General features: G+C 37.8%; 1 protein-coding gene and 2 long non-coding RNA genes across 3 annotated transcripts in view; 2 read left to right on the top strand and 1 right to left on the bottom strand.

Annotated features, from left to right (window-relative positions):
* Nucleotides 1-23,807, top strand: part of LOC146488003 (uncharacterized) — a 27,305-nt gene continuing 3,498 nt past the window's right edge. Inside the window, exons 1-2 of the long non-coding RNA XR_014867612.1 lie at nt 1-678; nt 722-897. This is a non-coding gene — a long non-coding RNA (uncharacterized LOC146488003). The remainder of the gene's footprint in view (nt 679-721; nt 898-23,807) is intronic.
* LOC146488004 (tetratricopeptide repeat protein 28-like) lies at nt 857-4,565 on the bottom strand. Its single transcript, XM_085124651.1, has 3 exons — nt 4,556-4,565; nt 1,379-4,169; nt 857-990 (listed from the first exon to the last, which is right to left on the bottom strand). The coding sequence occupies exons 1-2, from the start codon at nt 4,563-4,565 to the stop codon at nt 1,381-1,383; spliced, it is 2,799 nt and encodes a 932-aa protein (XP_084980777.1). The 3' UTR covers nt 857-990; nt 1,379-1,380.
* LOC146488005 (uncharacterized) lies at nt 5,291-7,573 on the top strand. The gene is made up of 2 exons (XR_014867609.1): nt 5,291-5,601; nt 7,382-7,573. It is a non-coding gene; the product is annotated as an uncharacterized LOC146488005 (long non-coding RNA).

The following is a 23,807-nucleotide window of genomic DNA, read 5'->3' on the forward strand; positions in this document are numbered from 1 at the left end:
GTATGTGAAATGAGTAAATTTTGAATAGAAGCTATATGAAAGAGATACCCTTTCTGTGAAAAGTAATATATCAAAGGGTAACGGTTTGGAGCTCGGAGCGGAGCCTCCCCGTAAAAAAAAAAAATGGGTATCCCCCCTCGGGCCTTGGTACAACTTTAACACAGACCTAAAAGGGATCAGTGAGAATAAAGGATCTGCAACATTATTTACGACACAATTCACCTTGATTCAAGGTGATTCGAACTAAACAAGATTTACTGAATTCGAGAGAGAAAGATAATTCCCGAAAGCAATAAAGAATCATACTGCTCAACTCCGAGAAGCCATCCAAAAGAAGTTTTTTTGTCGTTAACATTACCCTAGCTACAGTTTCTTGGTTTGTCTTACGTAAACTGTAATAGCAACATTCACGTATTTATTTTTTTAAAAAAGCGATTAATGCCGCGCTCTAACTTGCGGTCAGGCTTCATTTCCTTTTCACTTGGTAAACCATTTTCACGAAAGCCGAATTAAACGAACGAGCAATAAGAGGAAATTACAGCGCTGTTGAATTTGGGCGTGATCACACGTTTGTGGCGCTCATTCATTTAAGTTAAAATGTTGGACTTTTTGATTATATTTTATCTAAGCACGAACCAAGGGACGCTAAAGGCGATGCTTAAGTATCTTTGCTTCCGTGTGTGCTGCTTATGTATTCGGTAACGGGGGCGGGAGGTAGGAGGTCAGGTCGCTTACTCGGCGGTAGAGCTCAAAGGGGAACGCACAGCGATATAAGCGCACACGTTGCCTACTTAGAATATCAGAAGCCTTATCTCATACAAGGAGATGAGAGACTACAAGAACAGGAACATTGTGGAAGGAACGACAGCGAACATGGAGCGATCGATCATTCAAGCCGTCATCCTTTAAACTTTTAACCCACATAGTTTATAAAGTTCTTCGTTGTTTAAATCTCCGGTTGCCAGCGCCCCCCTGGTCTTGCAGTGGCACCTGTGAATAAAAACAAGAACAGTTTTAGGCAAACCGTTCGATTAGGTGCTTTTAAATCAACCTAAGACATACCCGTAGGGGTAATCGATTCAGACAAGTAAAAAGAATGCATTCTTTTATTACGTACAGAAATCATTCTGTCCAATTTCTCAGTGACACGGAACGAAAGGCAATTTGTCTTACAACTGTGCTAACCTATGTTTCCCCAATAAAGTGTGTGATATAGGGAATGTTAATAAACAGGAGAAAGAAATAAGCTCCCTTTAGACAGGAGAACTCTCCATCCATTACCCTGTTTACTCAAGGACAATAAGCTTCTAAAAACGTGTATTGGAATTTTCCGAAATAATTTTACATCCGTAATGTCAAATAATCGCTTTAAACTGACCTTTACTTTCCAAAATCAAATGTCACGTTATCTCCAATCAGCATAAAAGGCGCCCACTGTCTCACTTCTGAAAAGCCGTTAGCTCTCATCCACTTCATGGTCTGGTGAAGAGATTCACTGGCACTTTCACCACGAACAAGAAGCTCGTAGAAACGGCTCATGAACTGCTTTGTTGCCAGGTCCTCTATGGCCCATAAAGCAACCAAAACGGAACGTGCACCAGAGCCTAAGAAGGCGCGGGCTATTCCAACAACTCCCTCTGATCTAATCTGTCCACGTGCACTGTGACAGCAGCTAAGGACCACCAGTTTGGCTCTCAGACGAACTTGAGAAACTTCAGCCATTGTTAATAGGTAGTGTTCTTCTTGTGGAATCCCTTCAAAAGAGCGTGGAGCAGCAAGAGCAATTTCTCCTCTTTCGGCGTCACCGTGGGCAGCGAAATGTATCAGACCTACTGAGTGTATTCGCTGAAGAACTGCCTGCTTAGTTGCGTGTTCTCCTAACAACAGCTGAGCTCCCAGCAGTCGTGCAACCATTTCTGCTTCCTCCCTTGCGCCAGGCAATGGACATAATTTTTCACGACGTCCCTTGTGAAACACCTGACCAATCTTAGGCTCACCCACTATTAATACACCGGTCTGACTGTGATAATCTCCTGGACTTTCTTGAATCAGCCTGAGAGTCGTCAAAGAAGGAGCAATGCGGATCCTAAAAGTCTCGGATAAATACTTCCCATTTTCATCCTTAAATGCGGAAAATGGAACTTTGCATAGGACGCTATCAGGAACAATGATGATATCGGGCTCCACAAGTAAGTCAGCAACAGGACCGATAATCATTTTGTAACACTGAGAGAGATTCGGTGGATCAATATACTGGCCTTCGTCGTCTTCGTCTTCTTCTACTGGACGTAAAACTGCGGGCTCGTCACCCCCCGAAGGAGACGCCTGTTTCACGTAAGCAGTGTTTGAAGGAAACAGTGATCGATCTTCGCAGTGCTCTTGAGTGAGCTGGAAATGAAATTTCCTGGAGATGATGTCATTGAAAATTTTATCTACAGAACTGCTTTCCTTTTTGTTTCCAAAATGGTCGTTCACGTCTTTTAGTCGAAAATGAATGGTTTTGTTTGGCTTAATAACCCACAGTAATAATTGGTGGTGGTGACAGGAAATGTATAAACAAGAACAGTTACTTTCTTTTATCTCAATCCTTTCAATGTTAAACCATGAAGGTGGATTCAATGATGTTTGTTGTTCCACAGGGTACTGAGCTGACATTAAGTCTGCCAGGGCTCTGGCCCGTCCGAGTTCTTGCACGCAAAGTGCTTCATGAAATTTCCCAGTCATCAGAAACAAAAGGCTGAGGTTTTTGTATGCAGGAGCGTTCTTGTCTAAAAAAGAAATGTTAAATTGATCATTGGCTCTTAAATGAAATCTCATTTCCTCACACTTTTCAATGCTTGCAAGGAAATTCGAAACAGCATCGCCTGTGTTTCCAGTCAAACACAAAGATGCAAGTAAAAGGTGACACTTAAGCTGCAGATCAATTCGTCCAGTCCCGTAACTAAGTGCAAGTGCCTTCTCATAATATTGTTTAGCCTTGACATATTCACCGAGAGATTTCCACAAGCTTCCAAAGTTTCCATAGCATTTTACTTCTCCAACGTTGTCACCAATTTCTCTGTTGATCTGAAGTGCTTTCTGAAGAAATTCTTCCGCCTTGACATATTCATCGAAAAATTCCAACACCGCTCCCAGGATTATGTAACATGCTGATTCTCCTTTTTTCTCACCAATTTCTGTTTTGATCTGAAGTGCTTTCTGAAGATATTCTTCGGCCTTGACATATTCACCGAGAGATTGAAACACACTTCCCAGGTTTATGTAACATGTTGATTCTCCGTGTTTGTCACCAATTTCTCTTTTGATCTGAAGTGCTTTCTGAAGATATTCTTCCGCCTTGACATATTCACCGAGAGATCCAAACAGATTTCCCAGGCTTATGTAACATGTTGATTCTCCGTGTTTGTGACCAATTTCTTTTTTGATCTGAAGTGCTTTCTGAAGATATCCTTTAACCTTGACATATTCACCGAGAGATTGAAACACATCTCCCAGTTTTATGTAACATGCTGCTTCTCCTTGTTTGTCACCAATTTCTCTTTTGATCTGAAGTGCTTTCTGAAGATATTCTTCCGCCTTGACATATTCACCGAGAGGTTGAAACACATTTCCCAGGTTTATGTAACATGTTGATTCTCCGTGTTTGTCACCAATTTCTCTTTTGATCTGAAGTGCTTTCTGAAGATATTCGTCCGCCTTGACATATTCACCGAGAGATCCAAACAGATTTCCCAGGCTTACGTAGCATGCTGATTCTCCGTGTTTGTCACCAATTTCTCTTTTGATCTGCAGTGCTTTCTCGAAATATTTTTCCGCCTTCACATATTCGCTGAGAGATTTAAACACATTTCCCAGGCTTATGTAACATGTTGATTCTCCGTGTTTGTGACCAATTTCTTTTTCGATCTGAAGTGCTTTCCGAAGATATTCTTCCGCCTTGACATATTCATCGAGACATAGAAATACATGTCCTAGGCTTACGTAGCATGTTGATTCTCCGTGTTTGTGACCAATTTCTTTTTCGATCTGAAGCGCTTTCTGAAGATATTCTTCCGCCTTGACATATTTACCGAGACATTGAAACACATCTCCCAGGCTTCCGTAACATGCTGCTTCTCCTTTTATGTGACCAAATTCTATTGCGATGCTGAGTGCTTTCAAGTAAAGATCTTTTTATTTTTGATGCATACCTTTTTCTTGATACATTTTCCCCTGTTCAAATATTTGCCTTCCTTCTTTGTGTTTTTCATCACATTGGCGGTGTATTCTATCGCTTTCTGTCGCACTTGTGTGGTCACTGATAGGAACGAAGCCATTCGTCATTTGGATGTTGTTGAGAAGAATCAAGCGTTCTTTGGATAATTCGATGGCTTTGAGAATACGACCGGTTTTGAAAAGGAAATTGGTCACATGTGTGGCAGTATTGATATCTTGCACAACTCTTTTAGTGCTGCCCATAATTGTCGTTTCTACAAACTACAAAGAGAAAACAATAAGTGAAATGATGTATTGATTTCAAGTAGCAAGAGTTATGAAAAAAATTTAATGCACGTACCAGCAGTCATCCGGGTGGCGGTGGTGGCGTGGGGATGAATCACGTAACCCCAGGAATTTGGGCAGTATTATGAACAAATCTCCAAATGTTAAAGGCGATATTTTATAGCAGAAAGCTACCACCGCCACTACTCCGATGGTGATTAATACTATCTATATGACCAATCGTTGAAAGAGCTTGAATAATCGGTAAAAAAATCCGAGTGCTCTTATCAGGAGTCGAACCTAAGGCCTTCGGATGTTCTAGCACTGAACTACGGGAGACTCGTGGAAGCTAAGGCCATTAAACTAGGTTCATGGGCAAATATCCTGCATACTGCTAGGATTTGAATGTTGAACGTGTGGTTTATGATATAAATGTGATGGTTTATTTCAAGCCCGGCGAATGAATTAGAATGATGTATTATTCTAGAAAGTGACACAGGCATACTTTGTTTTTCAAGTATGCCTGTGTCACTTTCTAGAATAATACATCATTCTCATTGATTCACCAGGCTTGAAATATACGATCACATTTATTTCAGCTTGAATAATCGTTTTCAATAGTGACTTGATCTCTGCAAATGGTACCTTACAAAGCAACGTCTCAATTTAAGCATTGCCAAGTTTTTCTTTATGTGTATCTGGGGACTGAGGACGAGGACCAAGAATTCATTTAACTACTGTGGTGATTGTTTCATGGAGCTCCCCAGACCGAAAGCGCACGCGTGGCACAACACGGGTAAGAAAATATTCACTGGCGAAAAATGTCTGCGCAGGCGCTGTGCAAATTATCACGTGACGTGATTCCGTGAATCTTATTGGCTCTTTGATGAAAACCGCTCACAAGCAAGGAAGGAAAAATGGCTGCCGTAGGACAGTCGAATACCTGTTGTTTTTGCCAGTTCTGTGAGAGATCGGGGGCAGTTTTATCGCCGATTTCAAGTGGAACGTATTGTCTGAAAAATTTTACGTTACGGTAACGTTTGGCTCAGAGATTCCAACATGTGATCGAATAGAAATCGGTGATGTAAAACGATGTTCTCGCTGGAAAGAGCTGCGAAAAAGGTATGTTTTTGTCACATTTTATGATAATGCAAGTGTCTTGCCACCTGGTACAAAAAGTTATTATATAGAGTCAGAAGCGCAACTCTTGGGCTTTAGGTAGATACAGGAATTAGCTTGTACCAGGTGGCAGGGAAGGTGCAGTGTTATATAATATGTTGCCCATTTTTTGCACCATTACAGTAATTTTTGGCATACGGGTGAGCAGAATGTAGATGGTTCGATTTAGGGAAAAACCAGTACAGACTGTAATCGTATGATGGCGCCGATCTTGAAGCCTTTTGGTATTTTGAATACGTAATTAACCTCTCTATGCATCTAACGATTCCTAACTATTTCCAGATCAGATATATATGTTATATAATTTTCACCAATCTGGGCTGGAAACCTCTGGAAATAGAGTTCCCAGATACCTTTTTAATTATTATAATGTGAAAAACCATGACATCCACCACTACAATACTAGAAATAATGATTATTTTGGAAAAAAGTTAACTTAGAATGCAAGAAGCGCTTTTTTCTACAAAGGTGCAAAATTTTTTAATAATTCTTAGAATTTATGACTGTTTGAAACTTCCTTTTAATGTTTAATGTTCCCAGAATATTGTGATCTCCTTTTATTTTATTTTTTTCTTACCCAGGACCTGCATTGATAGCAGTTTTCTTCTTAAAACTGATACAGCAATCCTGTATAAATATGTTTGAATTATAATTATTATTATTAATTACATAAACAGTTATACATGTATGCTCATATTTAACTGAACAATTGCTAGTCTATTGAATTTCTCATCTTGTGCAACACTGTAATAAGTCAAAGGAAAAGCAAGAAGAGTGTACAATACATGTAGGTTGATTTCCTTACTAGTAATATTCAGTCGTAAATATAAAGTCACTGAGCAGTCGCGACCCATGGGCTTGTAATATTTTCATGAATATTTTGCTCAGAGAAAAGAGGAGACACTTACAGTTTTTAACAAAGGTTGTTCCCTGCATATGTCTTCATTTTAAACTACATGTTTGCAAATTACTGCTTGGAATTTATGTATTATTGAGCAGATATAATTTCTAAATAAGTAAAGTTTTCAACTTTTCTGTCGGGATGATTATTCATTAGACAACCTAAAAACAATGCTGTTTGTAGATGATGTACAGTTAAAATATCAAATAAGAGTTTCAATTTAAAACAGTTTTGAAAGAATTTGATGGGGTGGTTGCATGATCGATTAGTCAGTATATGATGTCAACTGCAGTCGTAACATTTATTTTTATTTCTTTTTATTTTCCCTCTGTGTTAATGTTTTCTCAATTTATTTTATTTTCAAGATAGATGTCGTACTTAAATGGCATGTGCAACTGAGTAAAGCAAATTAATCTAATATTTCTCTATTCACATAGATTCAAATCCAATAAGGATTTCTTGTTACCTTAATGCTAAGCAATAACTTTTTCACTCTTTTATTATTTTTTTATACCACATCCATGTTGCACAACATCATCATTGTTTTTGACGGGGTCTTAGTTTTCAAGGGACCTTATTTTTTTCTCCATGGTTGTTTATTTTAAATTTCATTTTTTTAAATGGATAGAAAAATAAGATGAAGTAAATGGTTAAACATAAAAACATTTACATATTACATTTACACTAGTAATTATTACTAGTGCCAGCAGACTTAAAAATACTAAAAATACACTGTAAATAAAGGAAAGAAAGAATTTATGCAAAGGATCTTGAATTACTTGCATTTATTAATGTTGGCTTAATTATTTATTCGTTCTTTAGGGTTGGCAGCATTGAAAGAGGCCTTGAAACCAGAGAACTGTTCAAGTATAGGACATCTTTTGTTCACTTTTAGTGCCATCTAACATTTCTTGCCACCAGGAAGATGAATTATAAATGTTATTGCAGTTTGAGAGTTTTGTTATTGGGCAGAAGAAAAGGGGGCCTTCTCTTGAATAAATTTTTTAATGATCATTTGTTTAGTTTCTGTAGTTCTTGCTTGAAAGTGTTTCACAGCAAAACCCAAAAAGGTGGATTAGATTTTCAGGCTTGGTTCAAGGCAGAATATTGTTACAGACCTACAGTTTGTATTTGATAAACAGTTGTTCAAATATACCCCACTCCATGCTCATGTGATGCTTACATAGTAGAAAATTATGAATTCCAAATGAATTGAAAATGGACTTTGAGAAACTCTAGCATATCCATGGAGATAAGCAAACTAAAAGTTATTTGTACACCTTTTTCTTTAAAACATTGGTATTATTACCCATATTTTCCCTTAATTTCTGAGTACAGAAATACTGCAGCCTGGTTAGCAAAGTTGGTTGTGTACCAGACTGTGCAGCAGTTGGCCTGGGTTCGATTTATGACCAGACAAACACTCAGGGTCTTTAAATAAATGAGGAGAAAGTGCTGCCTTTGCACTATCACCTGTCACCTGCAAATGGTTAGACTTTCTAGTCTTCTCTGATAAGGACAAAAAACCATAGGCTACATCTCATTGTACTTTCACTTAAATCTGACTCTGTGGGACATAAAAGAACTTCCGGGGACATAAATCTCAGCTCTGTCAGTGACCACCCCTAGTGTCTATCACAAATCCAAATTCACTGTACAGGGTTATTTCTAACTCATTACTTCAGGCTGCTTAACCGCAGATTACAATAATTTATTATATTATTCTGCAGCTTAAGCAGTCTGGCAAAGTGCCCAAAACAGTGTTGCAAATTATCCCTGAAAAGCCCCATGAGGAGTGAATGAGGTAAACAAAATGAAATAAAAACCAACTTTTTTTTCCTCAAAATTCTCTCTTTTTGAAGGTAATAGCGAGTGATTGAAGCTGAGAATTTGTCTTCAATGAGAGGCCTTAAGGGTTGTGCATTTGAATGGCTTTTTGGCCCATGGGGGCACAAATTTGAACAATTAACCTATCACCCTAAGTTTACAAAGTTCAAATACCTGGAGGGTTGCTTGGGGATGGGGGATGTTGAAGTTTTCACTTGATCAGTGCATTTTGTCAAAAATCAAAATTAACAAGCTATCACTGAAATTGTACAATTAATTTGCTTATTTACAAAGTGAAGCTGCATTTTTGTTAGCTCTCTTGTTTGAAATTGAATATGAATGGATATAAATGGAGAAATTTACAAGCAGTGGTCAGTGGCTGCCCATTATTTGCTTTTAAATCTTGTTTTAATCTTTTTGATACCAGAGTAAACAATGCAATATTTAGAAATAAATTCTACTTCCCATGTTTGAGAGAGGATTGCCTTTTATTTGTCACCGTCTGTGTAACAAACAAATGTAAAAAATTCAACATTGTGTTACCATGGAAATTCATTACCATTAAAGATATTGGATGATAACATTGTACCTCACTGTTAGTGATAACATGTCATGTTGTTAAGCATCAATGGACACTTTCTGTCTGGAATAATACCGTGTACATGACATTCCTTCCATTCGAATTCATGTGTGCATGTGCTTTGTGGTTATTTACATGCATATTATTTCTGAAAGTACACACAAGTAAAACACAAGTCACAAATTTCAGTGTAACGTACCATTTTTTAATCACGTTTATATTGTGGCTCAAATTTCACTTTTATTCACTTTTATTTTTATTTTCCTTCCTTTTTGTGTTTGGTAATTTATGGTTATGGGGATAAACTAAAGGAAAATTTTACTTAACCAAACAAAAATTTCAACCACAACATCTACATTAACGGCAATAACATAGCTACTTCAGGTCTGTTGTTAGACCTCATTGGAATAACAATCACTCACTGAAACCCACATCAGTTGTTTTGTAGAGACAGAGTTTGTAGCCTGTCTTTGAAATAAAAAGAACAGATAGTCAAGTATAGTGTTTGTTCGTAGAATTTTCTCTTAACTTAAGGTCGCAATGAAATGTCCGAAAGATAGTAGCTTTGGAGTGGAAATGTGGGCCGGTAAGTGGGGACATTTTCCCCTATCCTATCACATAAAAGGTGCAAAATCTTGAGACATTTCTTGTGAAATTAGACATCAGCATTACCAGTATTCATTTGCTTCTCGAGAGGCTCTCATCCAGTGACAAAGGTAAACCGCGCAATTAAATATTTACTTACGTTTCTACTCGAAAATCGAGTCGTAGACTCATCGGATTCTCTTAAATTACCATGGTACTCTTCACCTGCTCTGGTTTTTCTTCCTAAACCGGCAGATGAGCATTACTCCACAAGTACAGCTCTTGGCCGAGACCAAGAAATCTCACGTACACCCTTCTGATCTCGCGATAAACGTTTGTGTTTGTCTCCTTTCTTCCTTTCTTGTACAAACTTTAATTCCTCGGCACAAAAAAACTACGGTACAGAGATTTCTCGACAAAGACACTTTGAAAATTTTACGCTTATGTTTTCAGGCTGGTCGTAAAATTTTGAAAACTCCGCCATCATGCAGATCATCGGCCGCCATTTTGATTGGGATTGTTGTTGCTGTCCAGGCTCCGCGCGCAAGCTGAGCTACTAAGTCACGTGGTTGAATTTCAACCAATCAGACATTTTTCGCCAGTGAAAAGAAAATATGCGAGAAATTTTTTAGTTATGACGTCACTCTCCGTCAGTTCGTTCGCGGGAAGTTGCATGGCCAACTACGTTTTAGAAACACAAAAGGAAATTTTGAAGACAACAAAATACAAAGATAATTTATGTATTCATTAAATATGTCTACAAATGTTTTTTTTAAATTATATTTTATTAGTGTTAGTATTTACAAGAAACAGTAACAGTAAACTATACAAAGTACGTATAAACAGCAGCGTTTTTTCAAGATATTATGAAGTGTATACGTAAGTTACAACTGATTTTATGTGCGGTACATATGTATATTATCATACTTACAAGGGAAAAAAACAAGTAACGACAAAAATAAAGTGTTTAAAAAAAACAGTATAAACCAAAAAACTGCAAAAAAATTCCGTATATTTCAGTGAATTTAGTAAGTTTGTTGTTTTGAATAGCAATTTCTCTTTGTATATTAACTTTTTCCCTTAAGAGTGACAGAAAACTGTCGAAACATAGTTTTTCATCGTGAAAGCTACCAGCCTCCACCAGAGTTTTTCCTCTGGCTTCACCCTATTCAGGCATAAAAAGCGTGTAGTTTAAAGCGTACATGTGCGACTTGTTGTCAAAAATTCCATATTAAATCATGCTGTTTGATAATGTGATATTTTCCTTAGTTTTACTGGACCACCAGTTTCGAAATAAATTCCAAAAAGATAACGTTAAAGAGCAGTGTAAGAACATGTGATCAAAAGAATGTCTGTAAGTGAGACATTGAGGGCATATATCATCATCTGAAATTTTAGCTTTAAAAAGGCTAACTTTTGTTGGAAGAATATTATGAATGATCTTATATTGGAACGTCCTTATGTCATTTTTTATCTGGAACCGTACCTTAAAATTTTGTATTCAGCGGTGGGGGGTAAGAATGCGTTTTTTGTCATAACGGAGTAGACGTTTTTGGTTGAGATAATGTTTGTTTTATTGTCATTTTTCGACATTTGCCGGGGAGTTCTTTTTATTGCTAATTTGCATTTGGTCGGAATAGAATTGATTAATCTAAAATATAAAGTGAACGGCGTTTCAAGATGAAATTTTTCGGAGAATTGATTAAAAGAAAGGAAATTTCCGTCATTTTGAAGAAGGTCTTCAATACGTAGAATATTTTTTTCGAACCAATTTTTACAAAAACGCGTTTTACCTTCGATTTTTATGTTGCGATTGTTCCAAATTATTTTCGTCGTGGGGAGATGTGTCGTTTTGAAAGGCCTGTTTTGTGCTTTGCCCCTGTTTCAAGACCTCACGATAAAAGCTTGGAAGGTGGTTCATTTGCAGAGAATTGATGCCATAATTGCGGTGTGCCAGAAAAGACAGTCCTCCATAATTTTCCAACGCGATCTCAGGGATGATCTTCCAGGATGCGTCGGTTCTGGTTTGCAAACGTGGTATCCAAGCAACCTTTAAAGCTTTATTCATGATGTCAAAGTCAGTCATCTTGAGTCCGCCGTGCTTTTTCTCACCAATGATAGTTGATTTTTTTATCTTTGCGGGTTTTCCATAAAGTTAAAAATTAATTTCTCAATTTCTTTGCTAACATTTTCTGGGATAACAAGAACAGACGCATTGTAGATTAATTTAGAAAGTCCGAAAGTTTTAACAATGTTTATTTTCCAGTAAAGTGTTAAATTTCTTCTCTTCCAAGAATTAAGCGTCTTTTCTATTAGTTTCGCGGATTTTCTCTTCAAAGTTTAACTCGTTTGTTCTATTTATGTCGTACGAAAAGAAAATACCAAGAGCTTTTATTGGTTCCCGCGGCCAGCGGAAGCCGAAGGGAGTTTCGGTTTTATTTTTCCATCGACCAAGCCACATTCCCTCAGACTTCGTAGTGTTAATTTCTAAGCCGGAGAGGTTTTTGAAGTTCTCAGGTAGAGTTAGCAGCTGGTCAACAGAATCAAGGTCACGAACAAAAACAGTGGTATCATCAGCACATAGAGAGACTTTAATTTCTTTCTCACCTACATTAATGCCTTTAATGGCGGTATCATTTTTAATTGCTTTCGCGAGTATTTCTATGCCAGTTAAAAACAATAGTCCGGATAAGGGACAACCTTGTCTAACACCTCGTTCTTCGACGTAAATCCATTATTAACGCAGCTAGAAACATTGCTATACAAAATTTTGACCCATTTTTGGATGTCGCGCCCGAAATTGAATTTTTTAAGGCAGCTGTTAATAAAATCCCATTCAATGGTATCGAGGGCTTTCCTGAAGTCTATAAAAAGAGCGATTCCAGGAATGTTATTTTCTTCTGCGCACTTCATGATGTCGGAAATTAAACGAACATTTTCACCAATGTACCGGTTTTTGATGTAACCGGTCTGATCAGGGTTAATTATTTTTGGAAGAACTTTTTCTAGCCGTTTTACAATGACTTTCGTTCAAATTTTATAATCAGTATTAAGAAAAGATCTTGGTTTGAGGTTGTCGAGTACAGTGGTATCTTTGTTCGGTTTCGGGATGAGTGTTGTAATTCCCCGTCTTTGAGAGATCGATAATTTTCCGCTACCGTAGGCATAATCAAAACATTGTAACATATCGGAGTGCAGTTCTTTCCAGAAGTGTCTATAGAATTCTGCTTGGAATCAACAGAGGATGAAGGTCTATAGAATTCTGCTTGGAACCAAGAGAAGCTTCATCCTCTCTAGTTGGAACCCATCAGTACCTGGCGATTTTTCATTTTTGAACTCGTTTAACGCTTTTAAACATTCCCCTTGCGTCACTTTTCCCTCACACGATAACATGTCATTTTCTAACGGAATGATGTTTTCTGTATCACTGCGGAGAGGATCGTTTAAAGTCGAAGGTCCGTGCTTAGTTGATGTGTAGAGAGTTTATGAAAGTGCATTTGTTCCTGTGGGATTTTGGATTGGTCGTTGGTAAAACTGCCATCTGAAAGTTTCAATTTTGTGGTTGTCTTTTTTTGATAATTTCGTTTTTCTGAGCCTTAGAAATATCTCGTGTTTCGTTCCCCATGCTCATGCCACCTGACTTTGCTTCTAAGAATAGTACCATTCGTCTTATTTTGCACGGTATTTTTTAAGCGGGATCTAACATGATAGATAGATAATGTAAATGTAAATGTTAAGTAACTTGCTTGTTATTGGGTTGTTTTTCAGCTTTTTTGTAAAGTTCGTTGATTTGATTTTGGAGGTGAATTTCTGTAGATTTTCTTTTCTTTGCTTTATTTTTAGAATATTTAATTGTAATATGTCTACAAATGTGGTAAAGAAGAGAAAGAGAGAGACAGAAAAGAAAACCAAGAAGGCAGGCGACGAATAAGCAAAGTTCATCGTGATAGAGAGGCACTGAGAGCACGACTAACAGCCGAAATGTCAGTGAAGACAAACGGGAAAAACAGCAGACCAAATTACACTGAAGAGCAGCGGGAGAAACAAAACGACGGGTGTCAGGAAAACGCGGGGTCGGGGCCGGGGTCATTTTGTTTTCTTTTTCTTTTTTTTTTTCTTCCTTTTTTTTTTCTTTTTTTTTTTTTTCAACATCACAGGTCATTTGTGGGTCAAATAAGGATTAAAGCCAATATAAAAAAGTTAAGTCTCTACAGCTTACTAGCTTAGGATAGGTCATCGGTGACAACACTCGATGCAGTTCCGTATTCTGGCGGACATTGGTTCCGTGAATTGACTACCTTTTATTCTTCTAAGAAACGAAATGAGGCAAAAAATACAAGGTACGAGACAATATTTTTCCTTGAACTAACATATTCTTGGACTAGAATGTGCATGAACTTACTATGAACAGCCCCGCCGCCTTCCATGATCGTGCTCGTTTGTTACAGTCAATTCATTTCACGCGTGACTATTATTTCCTGGGGCGGATCCAGGATTTCACGAAGGGGGGATTGGATAAACGCCCGCCGAAGGCGGTAGCCCCTAGGGGGGTCCGGGGGCATGCTCCCCCGGAAAATTTTTAATTTTAGGGCCTCTGAAATGCGATTTCCAGCGTTTTCAGGGGCAATTTGAAGTGGTTTAATTGCTCTAAAGTCACCTCCATTTTTGTGCTAACTAAAGTAGTTTAAAGGATGGATTTTCTTAACACTGACAATAATCGAGACGGATAAACATTTTAAATTCATTCAAATTAAAAATTCATGATTCCTTAAAAATGGGATCAGCCAGCAACATTCTCCGGGGTTGCTGTTCGGCAAATTTCTGGACAACATCATATTAATCCACGGGTTTCTTGTGGTGAATATTCATGAGCCCCAAGCCAGACAATCTTTCTGTCGTCATGGTGGTCCGCAGGTAGCCTTTAACCAGCTTTAAGGTACTGTTTGCCCGCTCGTTGTCAGCTGAAGTCACTGGAATAGTGCATGCAATGCGCAGCAAACAGTGGATGTTGGGGAAAATATCTGCATCATTTTCAAAGATATATTTATTAGCGCACGCGTTTTCCGAGACCAAAGGACAAGCCTTCTGCTTTGCAGTGCCGAGGTGTTGTTTACAAGGTCGGTTGCGTTGATTACAACTTCGTGTATTATAGACAGACTGACAGAGCCTTGGAAACAAGGTTAAAAGAACATAAACGAGCAGTTCGGGTTGGAGATAATAACTCCAAAATGGCGCAACACGCGAACCAGTTTGTCCATAATATAGACTTTGACCATGCAACAATTGTAGACAAGGCTCGTAATTTTCACGAGAGACTTTTTTTCTCGAGGCTTGGTATTCGCAAAGTGACAACCACGCGGGAAACGAACATATTGCTATCCCGGATGTCTACAAAACCCTCATGTAAACACGTGCGGCTGCCGTTCGTTGCGTTTTGCTGGCGTAGCACGCGCAGAACTGTGAACCGTTGCAAAGCCGTGATTCCGTTGGCTTTTCAAAATAACCGATGAAGGCCGAAGTTGTTTGGCCGAAACGTCTTTGATGCTTAATTAACGTTGTTTCTAACGTTAACAATAGTCAGTGCCAAACAAAAAATTTTTAGTTCTAATGTCTATCCCTGACTGCAATTTTAGTATATATTTTTTTTTTTATTTATTAGCTGAGTTGGTTCATTTTTTTTTTAACCACGCGTTTTTTATACGTTTTTACGTTCAGTTTAGGGGGTTCGACCGAACCACCCGAACCACCCCTAGATCCGCCCCAGATTTCCGAGAATGAAATAAACATGCGTTTGAATTCCTTTGTAAAGCTCGGCATTTGAATGGAATGTAGAACATTTCTCTAGAAATCTTTCCGAAAAAGACGCATTAACTGACAAAAAAAGATTCAAAATACTTGAGAGACAATTGTTATTCTTGAACTTTCCATACATTTTCCTGTATTTTTTCCCGCGAACTATTTTTAGTAGCAGGTCACGGCTGGTTCGCTTTACAGACAAATGTATGGAAAGTTCAAAACACGACTGGACGCTTTCTGGCACAGTTACATCCCTCCAATTTTTTTCCTAAAATCGTTTTCCTAGTGCTAAAAGTTTCTAATTCATGAATTTTTCAGCAGCGATGTTTTATGAAAATTATTTGACATCGCCAGATTTCCATACAAACACTGTTTAATATTTCAAGCCTGTTGGCCCACTCGTCAAAATGGCGTCGAAAACCGTGATAAGGCCTATTTACATGTCAGTTTTGATGTCGGCAATGAGATTTCAGAGTTCTCGTAGAAATTTCCCTAGTTTATTGACGGTATAAAACTATGAATTTTTCTTTACATTACAGCACAAGTATTTCAAGAATAACAATTGTCTCTCAAGTATTTTGAATCTTTTTGTCAGTTAATGCGTCTTTTTCGGAAAGATTTCCAGAGAAATGTTCTACATTCCATTCAAATTTACAAAGGAATTCGAACCCCCCCTTCGTGAAATCCTGGATCCGCCCCAGGAAATAATAGTCACGCGTGAAATGGATTGACTGTAACAAACGAGCACGATCATGGAAGGCGGCGGGGCTGTTCATAGTAAGTTCATGCACATTCTAGTCCAAGAATATGTTAGTTCAAGGAAAAATATTGTCTCGTACCTTGTATTTTTTGCCTCATTTCGTTTCTTAGAAGAATAAAAGGTAGTCAATTCACGGAACCAATGTCCGCCAGAATACGGAACCGCATCGAGTGTTGTCACCGATGACCTATCCTAAGCTAGTAAGCTGTAGAGACTTAACTTTTTTATATTGGCTTTAATCCTTATTTGACCCACAAATGACCTGTGATGTTGAAAAAAAAAAAAAAGAAAAAAAAAATGACCCCGACCCCGACCCCGACCCCGCGTTTTACTGACACCCCAAAACGACAGTGCACGAAAAAGTTACTCTTTAATAGACGGCACATCATAAATAGCTTTACGGCAAAAACCAGCCATAAAGACCGAGTAGTGAAAATTAATCCTTACTGATTCTACGAGGACTTCTTGTGATTACGGGTGTAACTAGACAGAGTAACGAGTAACGTAGTAACGAGGAAACGAGTAACGACAAAAGAATCCACAGATTCAGAAAAGTAATAAAGTATAAAAATATTAAAAGAAAGAGAAAACGAGAAAAGGGAAATAAAATTCGATAAGGGTAAAAAAGTTAAATAAGAAATGAAAAAATAAAAGATAAATTGCAAACGTTGGTCACGTGGAAAGGAATCGAAGATATCTTTGCGCCAAAAATATCGCATGGCAAATTCCTCGATCACAGCTGGTGTCCGTGATGGAACATGTCATGTAAGGTACGCTCAGAGGATTTTTTCCTCTTGCATCGCGTAGATTTGTTTAAAGGAGGACATAGCTACACCAGCAACTACAACTGAAAACAAGGGAGCCTTTACAGCTCTATACAGGGTTAATATTGCGTGGTTACGTGAGAAGTATAAAAATTGTTTTAAGCTTGCGTGACTTCGACAATGACTGTTATTAATTACGATAACATATTTGAACACGAGCCTTGCCACAAGATTTACTTTTCTCCGTGCACCATAGCATCGTAATTCCTTGTTTAAAATAAAATAACATTAATTTCGCCCCAGTAGCTCGTTTAGGATCCGACGATGGTTCTTTCTTCTCCCTTACATGGTTAACCCAGCAATCTTCTCTGAACAGAGCTGTAGGCCGAACAAGAACAGTCACCGTGTGACTATTCTTGTTGTTGTTTAATTTTGATCATGTGATTTTTTTACCTTAACGGGCCGATGAGTTTTCACCTGGACTCGGTTAACCTTGTAAAAATAACAGTTTGATTTTATTTTTGCCTTCTTTTGTCTGTTTCCTTCGTTACTATTATATTTCTTTGTTAATTTGTCTTCCGAATACAAAATATTTACAATATCTGAAATAAACACACGTACGGCGGCAGAGCCGCATGCCTATGGCGTGCTTGGAGCTTCTGATCAATGCACGAAAGAATGTGAATAAATTAAAGTGGCCCACGCTACAATGTTAAAATAATCTCCACACTTGATTTATTTTGTCTTAAAGTTTTCTTTTTCTATTTTGTTTTTGTTTTTCCTGTCCAATTTTATTTCCCGTTACTCGTTTTCTCTCTATTTATTTGTTTCATTGTACGTAATTCAAGCCGACAAGGCAAGACTTTTGAACAAGAGAACTGAATAGTCTGAAATGTCAGCCGTCTCCTCCCCTTAACCCACAGTGGGTGCCCCCATTTGGGTTAGGGGGATGAGACGGCTGACATTTCAGACTAGAGGTCTGAACTCATTTCTAAATGTCGCCATGAGAAAAAATGCTATCTAAAGAACTTTAAGGTAGATCCTAAATGAACACAATAGGACTATAGAACGCTATTGGTGAACAAAATGAGCCTACAGAACGCTATTACAATTACCATAAACATCTTGCACATATAAAAACAGGGATGAATTCGTCAAGCGCACGAGAAAATGAGTTCAATAAACATCATTACAAGTCGCTGTTACACGACTCTGACTTGTAATTACAGATGTAGTGCTTCACCTGTAGAATTTCCAATTGGAATGTGTCCAATTCAATAAAAGTTTTAGAGCAGTCCGATATTTATCTTTACAAACGTCCAACTTGTTAATTACAAGTGGAAACTACAAGTCAAAAACCACTTGTATTCTTAACTTACGACTGTAGGAAGCGTATTTCGAAATATTGATATTAAGACGGTTGTTTGGCACGTGAATTCCGGGAGAAATATCGTCTTCCTGTCGAAGCAGTCGAGTATTTACTTTAAGCCGTGGGCCAACAGCTTGAACATAAAAACAAAATAAACAGGATACTGACGGCAAGACAGCAACTGATAGTGTTTCTTCACTTCCTTGGCACAAAATTAACTCTTTTTATCGTGTAATACGCTCGTGTCATAGAATTTCAACTTGTACGGTTGGAACGCAATACACCGTCTCTCCCCTGCAATACTGAGTCTAAACTACATGATTCACCTTTTGCAGAATCACTTTGACATATTCTATCCCTGTACCTGGTCAATTGTACGATCCTGCCCCTGCCATTCCTAGTTTTTTAGCGTCTTTCAAACTTGGCGTCTTTTGGTTGATCGTGTTTTAAGGGAGGTGCCTCGCATGGGTCCTCGCGTCCCGTTCGCACCTGCCCTTTTGACCTTATCTCTTTAAATCACTTTGCACATATATTTCATTTCTTTCTGGCTGTTTAATTTACTGTATGTAACATGTGTAATGGTCAATAAAGCTGTTAAAAAAAATAAACGGTTTCAACATTTGCTTCAACATGTGTTCAACGAAAGTTGTTGAACCAAATGTCGGGAGCGTTTTAACAGGCCGTTTAACCCCATTGTTGAAGGCGTAAACAATGTTGAAAGCTTGTTGAAATTGTGCTGAATCTAATTAAAATTGGTTCAAACTTTCATTCAACATCGATTGAACATTTTCTTTGTTCTAGAAAATGTTGAATTGCGTTGAAACCGTTTGAACACTCCGTTCATCTAACATTTGCACACTTTAAATTTTGTTGAATGAATGTTGGGCTAATGTTGAAACCGTTTAATATAAACGGGCCTCAAGGTGCGAGTTGGCGCGTTGGCCAGAACAAACCCTTAGCATCGCAGCAAAATTTCGGAACATAGCCGGGTACGTTCCCCTTTGTTGCTGGCTGCGTGGAGGGAACCCACGTCCCTGTTAATCTCCCGTCTGAGTGATGAAGATGCATACCTTAATCCGCATCATGCAAATTCCCTGAACGTGGCTATGGTATTAGGGCCTGATTAGAAAATTTATTTTTGTAGCGGCAGCTAGAGCCGGGCTGTCCTGTGAAGTGGCATGACTTACGAGTTTTTAAAAAAAGCAGTTTGTGGGATGCATTTGCTACCAAACAATTATTTCAAGCGAGTGAGAAGAGTAAAGCTTACTGTTTACTGCATGCAGGGACTGTCTGTTGTTTTATAGTGCTCCGATCGTTGAAAGAAAATTGTGCCCTTATGCTATAAACAGCCAGTTGTAATGAGAATTAAATTAGGGATTAATTTTCTCTTATATTTTCAAAATTTTCACAAATTGTGCCTCTCGAACAATTGTGAAAACTTTGAAAATACAAGTGAAAATATATCCTTAATTCTATTCGGCCTCATGCGATAACATATGATTTATAAAATTGCAAGGAAGTGAGAGCTAAATAAAGTCACACTGCTGTTCAGTTAGCGGTAATTCTTCAAAGTGTTTTCTCGGCTGCTGCAAACTGAGCTCTAATTTTGTAAAGCCCCAAATATAATGAGGTAAGTATTACCGGCTCCTCCAATCCCTTGTTGAGGAACGCAAGCAAAAATTGAAACCATATGAGCGAGTACAACACTCAATTGGGAGTTTGCCTCCAACATTTAAAGACAGATGGGAACCAGTTTGCTGTTCTGGTTAATTGGAAGCCCCGTGGGGGGAGGGAAGGGGGGGGGGGGGGGGGGGTTCAGCTCGGTTCTCCAAACCCTGACCCTATTTCAGAATTTTCCCGTCGGTAACATTTTTCAGACCTGACCTCTAAAATTCATTCCCATTTTCAGACCTGGTATTTAGAGTCCATACCCGTTTCTGTAAGCCATACTATTTCAGACCAAAACGGTTTAAAAACCATGCTCTTTAGGCCGCACACACCTATATAGCTTATATAGGGTGGTACCCCCCCCAACCCCCCAGGGGTTGGAAGCTGATCTTGGTCGTAGCTAAACGTTCTAACATTGTAACGTGAATTAAACCGAGGCTTACTTCTTTTTCTGTCAAGTACAACAAACTGTTGAACAGTATGTCGCTATTTGAAGATTATTCAGTCTGTATACAATACAATATTTGCAGCCTAGTTCTAACCAGTAATTAAGACTGTTTAAGAAAGGACTTGTCAAGATAAATACAAGTTACATTTAGAATTATAACTTACTGTATTTACTCGAATAATCGCTCTCGGCGCTTATTTAACTTTGGGCTTATGAGGGTGGACGCTTATTCAAGGGTGAGCGCTTATTATTTTTCCAACATTTTCAGCAAGTAAAGACATTTTTTTTAAAGAATATTACACCAAACAAGGAATAACAAGTTTATTTTGTTTTAGCAAGACAAAGCGAAGTGCAAAAGCTAAGAAGAACGAGCCATAAACATGCAGTATAAAAGTTCATTGACCACCGTATCTAAAACGAATTTTGGAACACAACTGACGATCCTCTCACTTCGCACTGGGCTAGTACGGAAATGTTTGTTTTTGCAGCGGGGGGGGGGGGGGGGGGTAGGGGAGGGGTTCGGGTGGTTGATTACTAAGTTGCGGGCGTTTATTAACTTTTTGGGCTTTCAAGGTGGGCGCATATACGAGGAAGGCGCTTATCCGAAGGTGGGCGGTTAATCGAATAAATATGGTAGTTCAAACTTTTGAGGTTTTAATTAATTTTTTTCTCGGTTTTTCTGTAATTTTAATGACACCTTCTGTAAACCGCTCCAGTTAAGGTGACTTTGGTATCCGTATAAAAGATTATTATTTACTTAAACCTGTCCACAAATAACTAATGCTCGAATATTGATATTTCATTCGGTGTTTAATCAAGTGTTACGTGACATCTCTCCCTGCGTCAAATGTTGTTCGACAAGAAACCGGAAGGCTGTCTCTGCTGTAGTACTACATAATTAATCAATGCTCCAAAATGATAAAAAAAGAACACTTTTCCTATCTTTAAACGTAAGCACTCCAGCAGGTTGTATCTTAAGTGCAGGTCCGTATGAGGAAAAGTTTACGGATAACTTGAAATGCTAACTTAACCGAATGAAACCAACATCTAACCGATCACTTTTATAAATATTTACTGCTTAACAACCGCTGAAATTCTCGTGGTCTCAACAACAGAAAATAAGAAAATATTAATAAACTCCTGGAAATAATTGGTCTTCTTTTGCGTCTCCTTTTTTGCTATATAGTTTAACGCAACGCCCAAAATTTATGGCCTGGCTTAAGTCATGAACTAACGGTTTTTCACTTTTTTTCATTACATAACAAATTAAAGTTGCATTTATGCAGTTTATCAAGGAAACTAAACAATTCTCCTTCTCAAACTTATTAATAATTCAAAAGCCAAAGACAAATGAAATCATGCACCGTGACGTGTTTGGAAATCTGATGAAAAACTCCTTGTTTTTCCATCCTTGATTTCTCCCTCAAAATCAGTTTGTTTGAGAAGTTATATCAAACACTCGTGTTTCATCACAATATCAAAAACCTCGAAGTTCGTCAAAAATACTCCGCTACGCGTCGTATTTTCACTAAACTCTCTTCTTGGTGTTTGATATGTGATGAAGTTTGATATATTACTAGTTTCACCTTTTCACGGTAAAAAATGAAACTACACTGGAAAGTAAACGGCGGTGTGACAAACTAAACAAAGGATCGACTTTGTCGTAACTGACGCAATGTCGTTGTCTTCTTTATTAAATTTAGTTATTTTACTAAGCTCGTTGTGTTGTCGCATTCACTGTTGTTGAAGGAAAGGGTGTTTATTTGTTCGAAATTTCTCGCTGTAAAGAGTAAAAAACCGGAAACTTTCTCTGAAACCCAAAAAAGGTGTCATACTCTAATCACAAAGATGTTTGGTCAAAAAAAAAAAAACTTTTATAGTTTTTGAAATCGCCTTTTCTCGGTAAACAAAAATATAGCAAAAGAAAGCAGACAGTGGGCCAATAAACTTAATAAATGGCAGAGTTTGTCGTTAACACATATCAAATGTCCTTCTAACGTAAAACTGTTAAATGGAAGGGTACCATCGGTTCATAATATCTGTTCAAAAGGTAGTCGAGAATCGCCTCCGAATTTAGTTTGAAAGAAAAATCTAAAGCGGTTTGTTTAAAAAATGTCAGCGCAAACTTTCGTTACACTTGAAAACTAATTCCTTTTGTTTTCGAACGGACAAATATCTCGTTAAAAATTTGAAAATAAGGCCAACGTTTCAGTATGGCCAGAAACAGCTCTTGAATTCTTGAAATAAGATTCCGTTTCCTCAAACCTTCTTGAATTAAATTTCAGCTAAAGCATCCAACAGATTAAACTGAATCAAGGCCACAAAATTACTATAGAACATAGGAGAGCGCGTTTGAACTATTTTGCTGAAAGGCCATTCACTAGACTCAGTTAGACTAAAAAAATAAGATTTTCTAGTTGATGTACTTACCTCGAACCGATGGTCTATTCACTATTGTTGCTGGTACAGAAGTGACTTGCTTTGACGTTTCTTGCCTTAAAAACTGAAAATGCAGGACTGACTGATTGCTCTGTATTATGAAACAGTTGAGCATTGTTTACGACGTCATATACTGTATCAAAAATAATTATAACAATGATAGTTTGTTTGTATTGTGATTTAGAACTTAAAATTTCTATTTTTTTTATTACATTTACGTACTACAAAATGATAACTGTGCAGTCATAAAAAAGGTCAGATTGTAAGTTTCTCATCCAGGTAATAAGGTTATGTTATGGAGTATTTAAATCACAAACCGTGATAGCCGACATGTCATACCTTCTGAGTGTGATTTCAGTTTCCAGTAGTATGCTTCTTTATAATGCTATATAACGACATCCAAAATATCTTAGGAGCTGAAACTAAAGCTGAATGACCGACATTTATGCATACAAGCAGTTATTAAAATCAGAAATTTGTAATAAGAACGCCTGCTTAGAATAAGTATTAGAAAAAACAAACAAACCAAAACAACAGGAAACCAAAAAGTATAATATACACACTCTCGAAACAACAAAGAAAGAAAAACAAAAAAGATACGAAAACAAAACACTATTGTATTTATTAATACATGTACCCTGATGTATATAAAAGTAATGCAAAACTAAATGATACGAGGCTATAGTCAGAGACACTGTTCGTTTCGTTGGTTATCTGATCTACAGTTTTCTTTGGCAAAATGTCAGCTCACTGAATTTCGTAAACGTAAACACTAGTTACACGGAATGCCCGCAGGGCATGACGTGTCTAGGTTTCGGTCGGGTATCTTTTTCTTCATCGGTGTCATAAATGTGCACATTAATTTATGCATTAAACTCTGTCCTCCCCTAGTAAGGATATATTGTTCTGATTGTCTTCAACAGAAGCGGCCCAATCAAAATCTATTTTTCAGGCACATATCACGAGAGAGGGGACCCACTCATCACTTCTGTGTGACGTCAAATCATCATTT

The sequence above is a fragment of the Pavona decussata genome, unplaced genomic scaffold (assembly GCF_977016875.1).
Source record: "Pavona decussata unplaced genomic scaffold, jaPavDecu1.1 SCAFFOLD_12, whole genome shotgun sequence".
NCBI classification, from domain to species: Eukaryota; Metazoa; Cnidaria; class Anthozoa; order Scleractinia; family Agariciidae; genus Pavona; species Pavona decussata.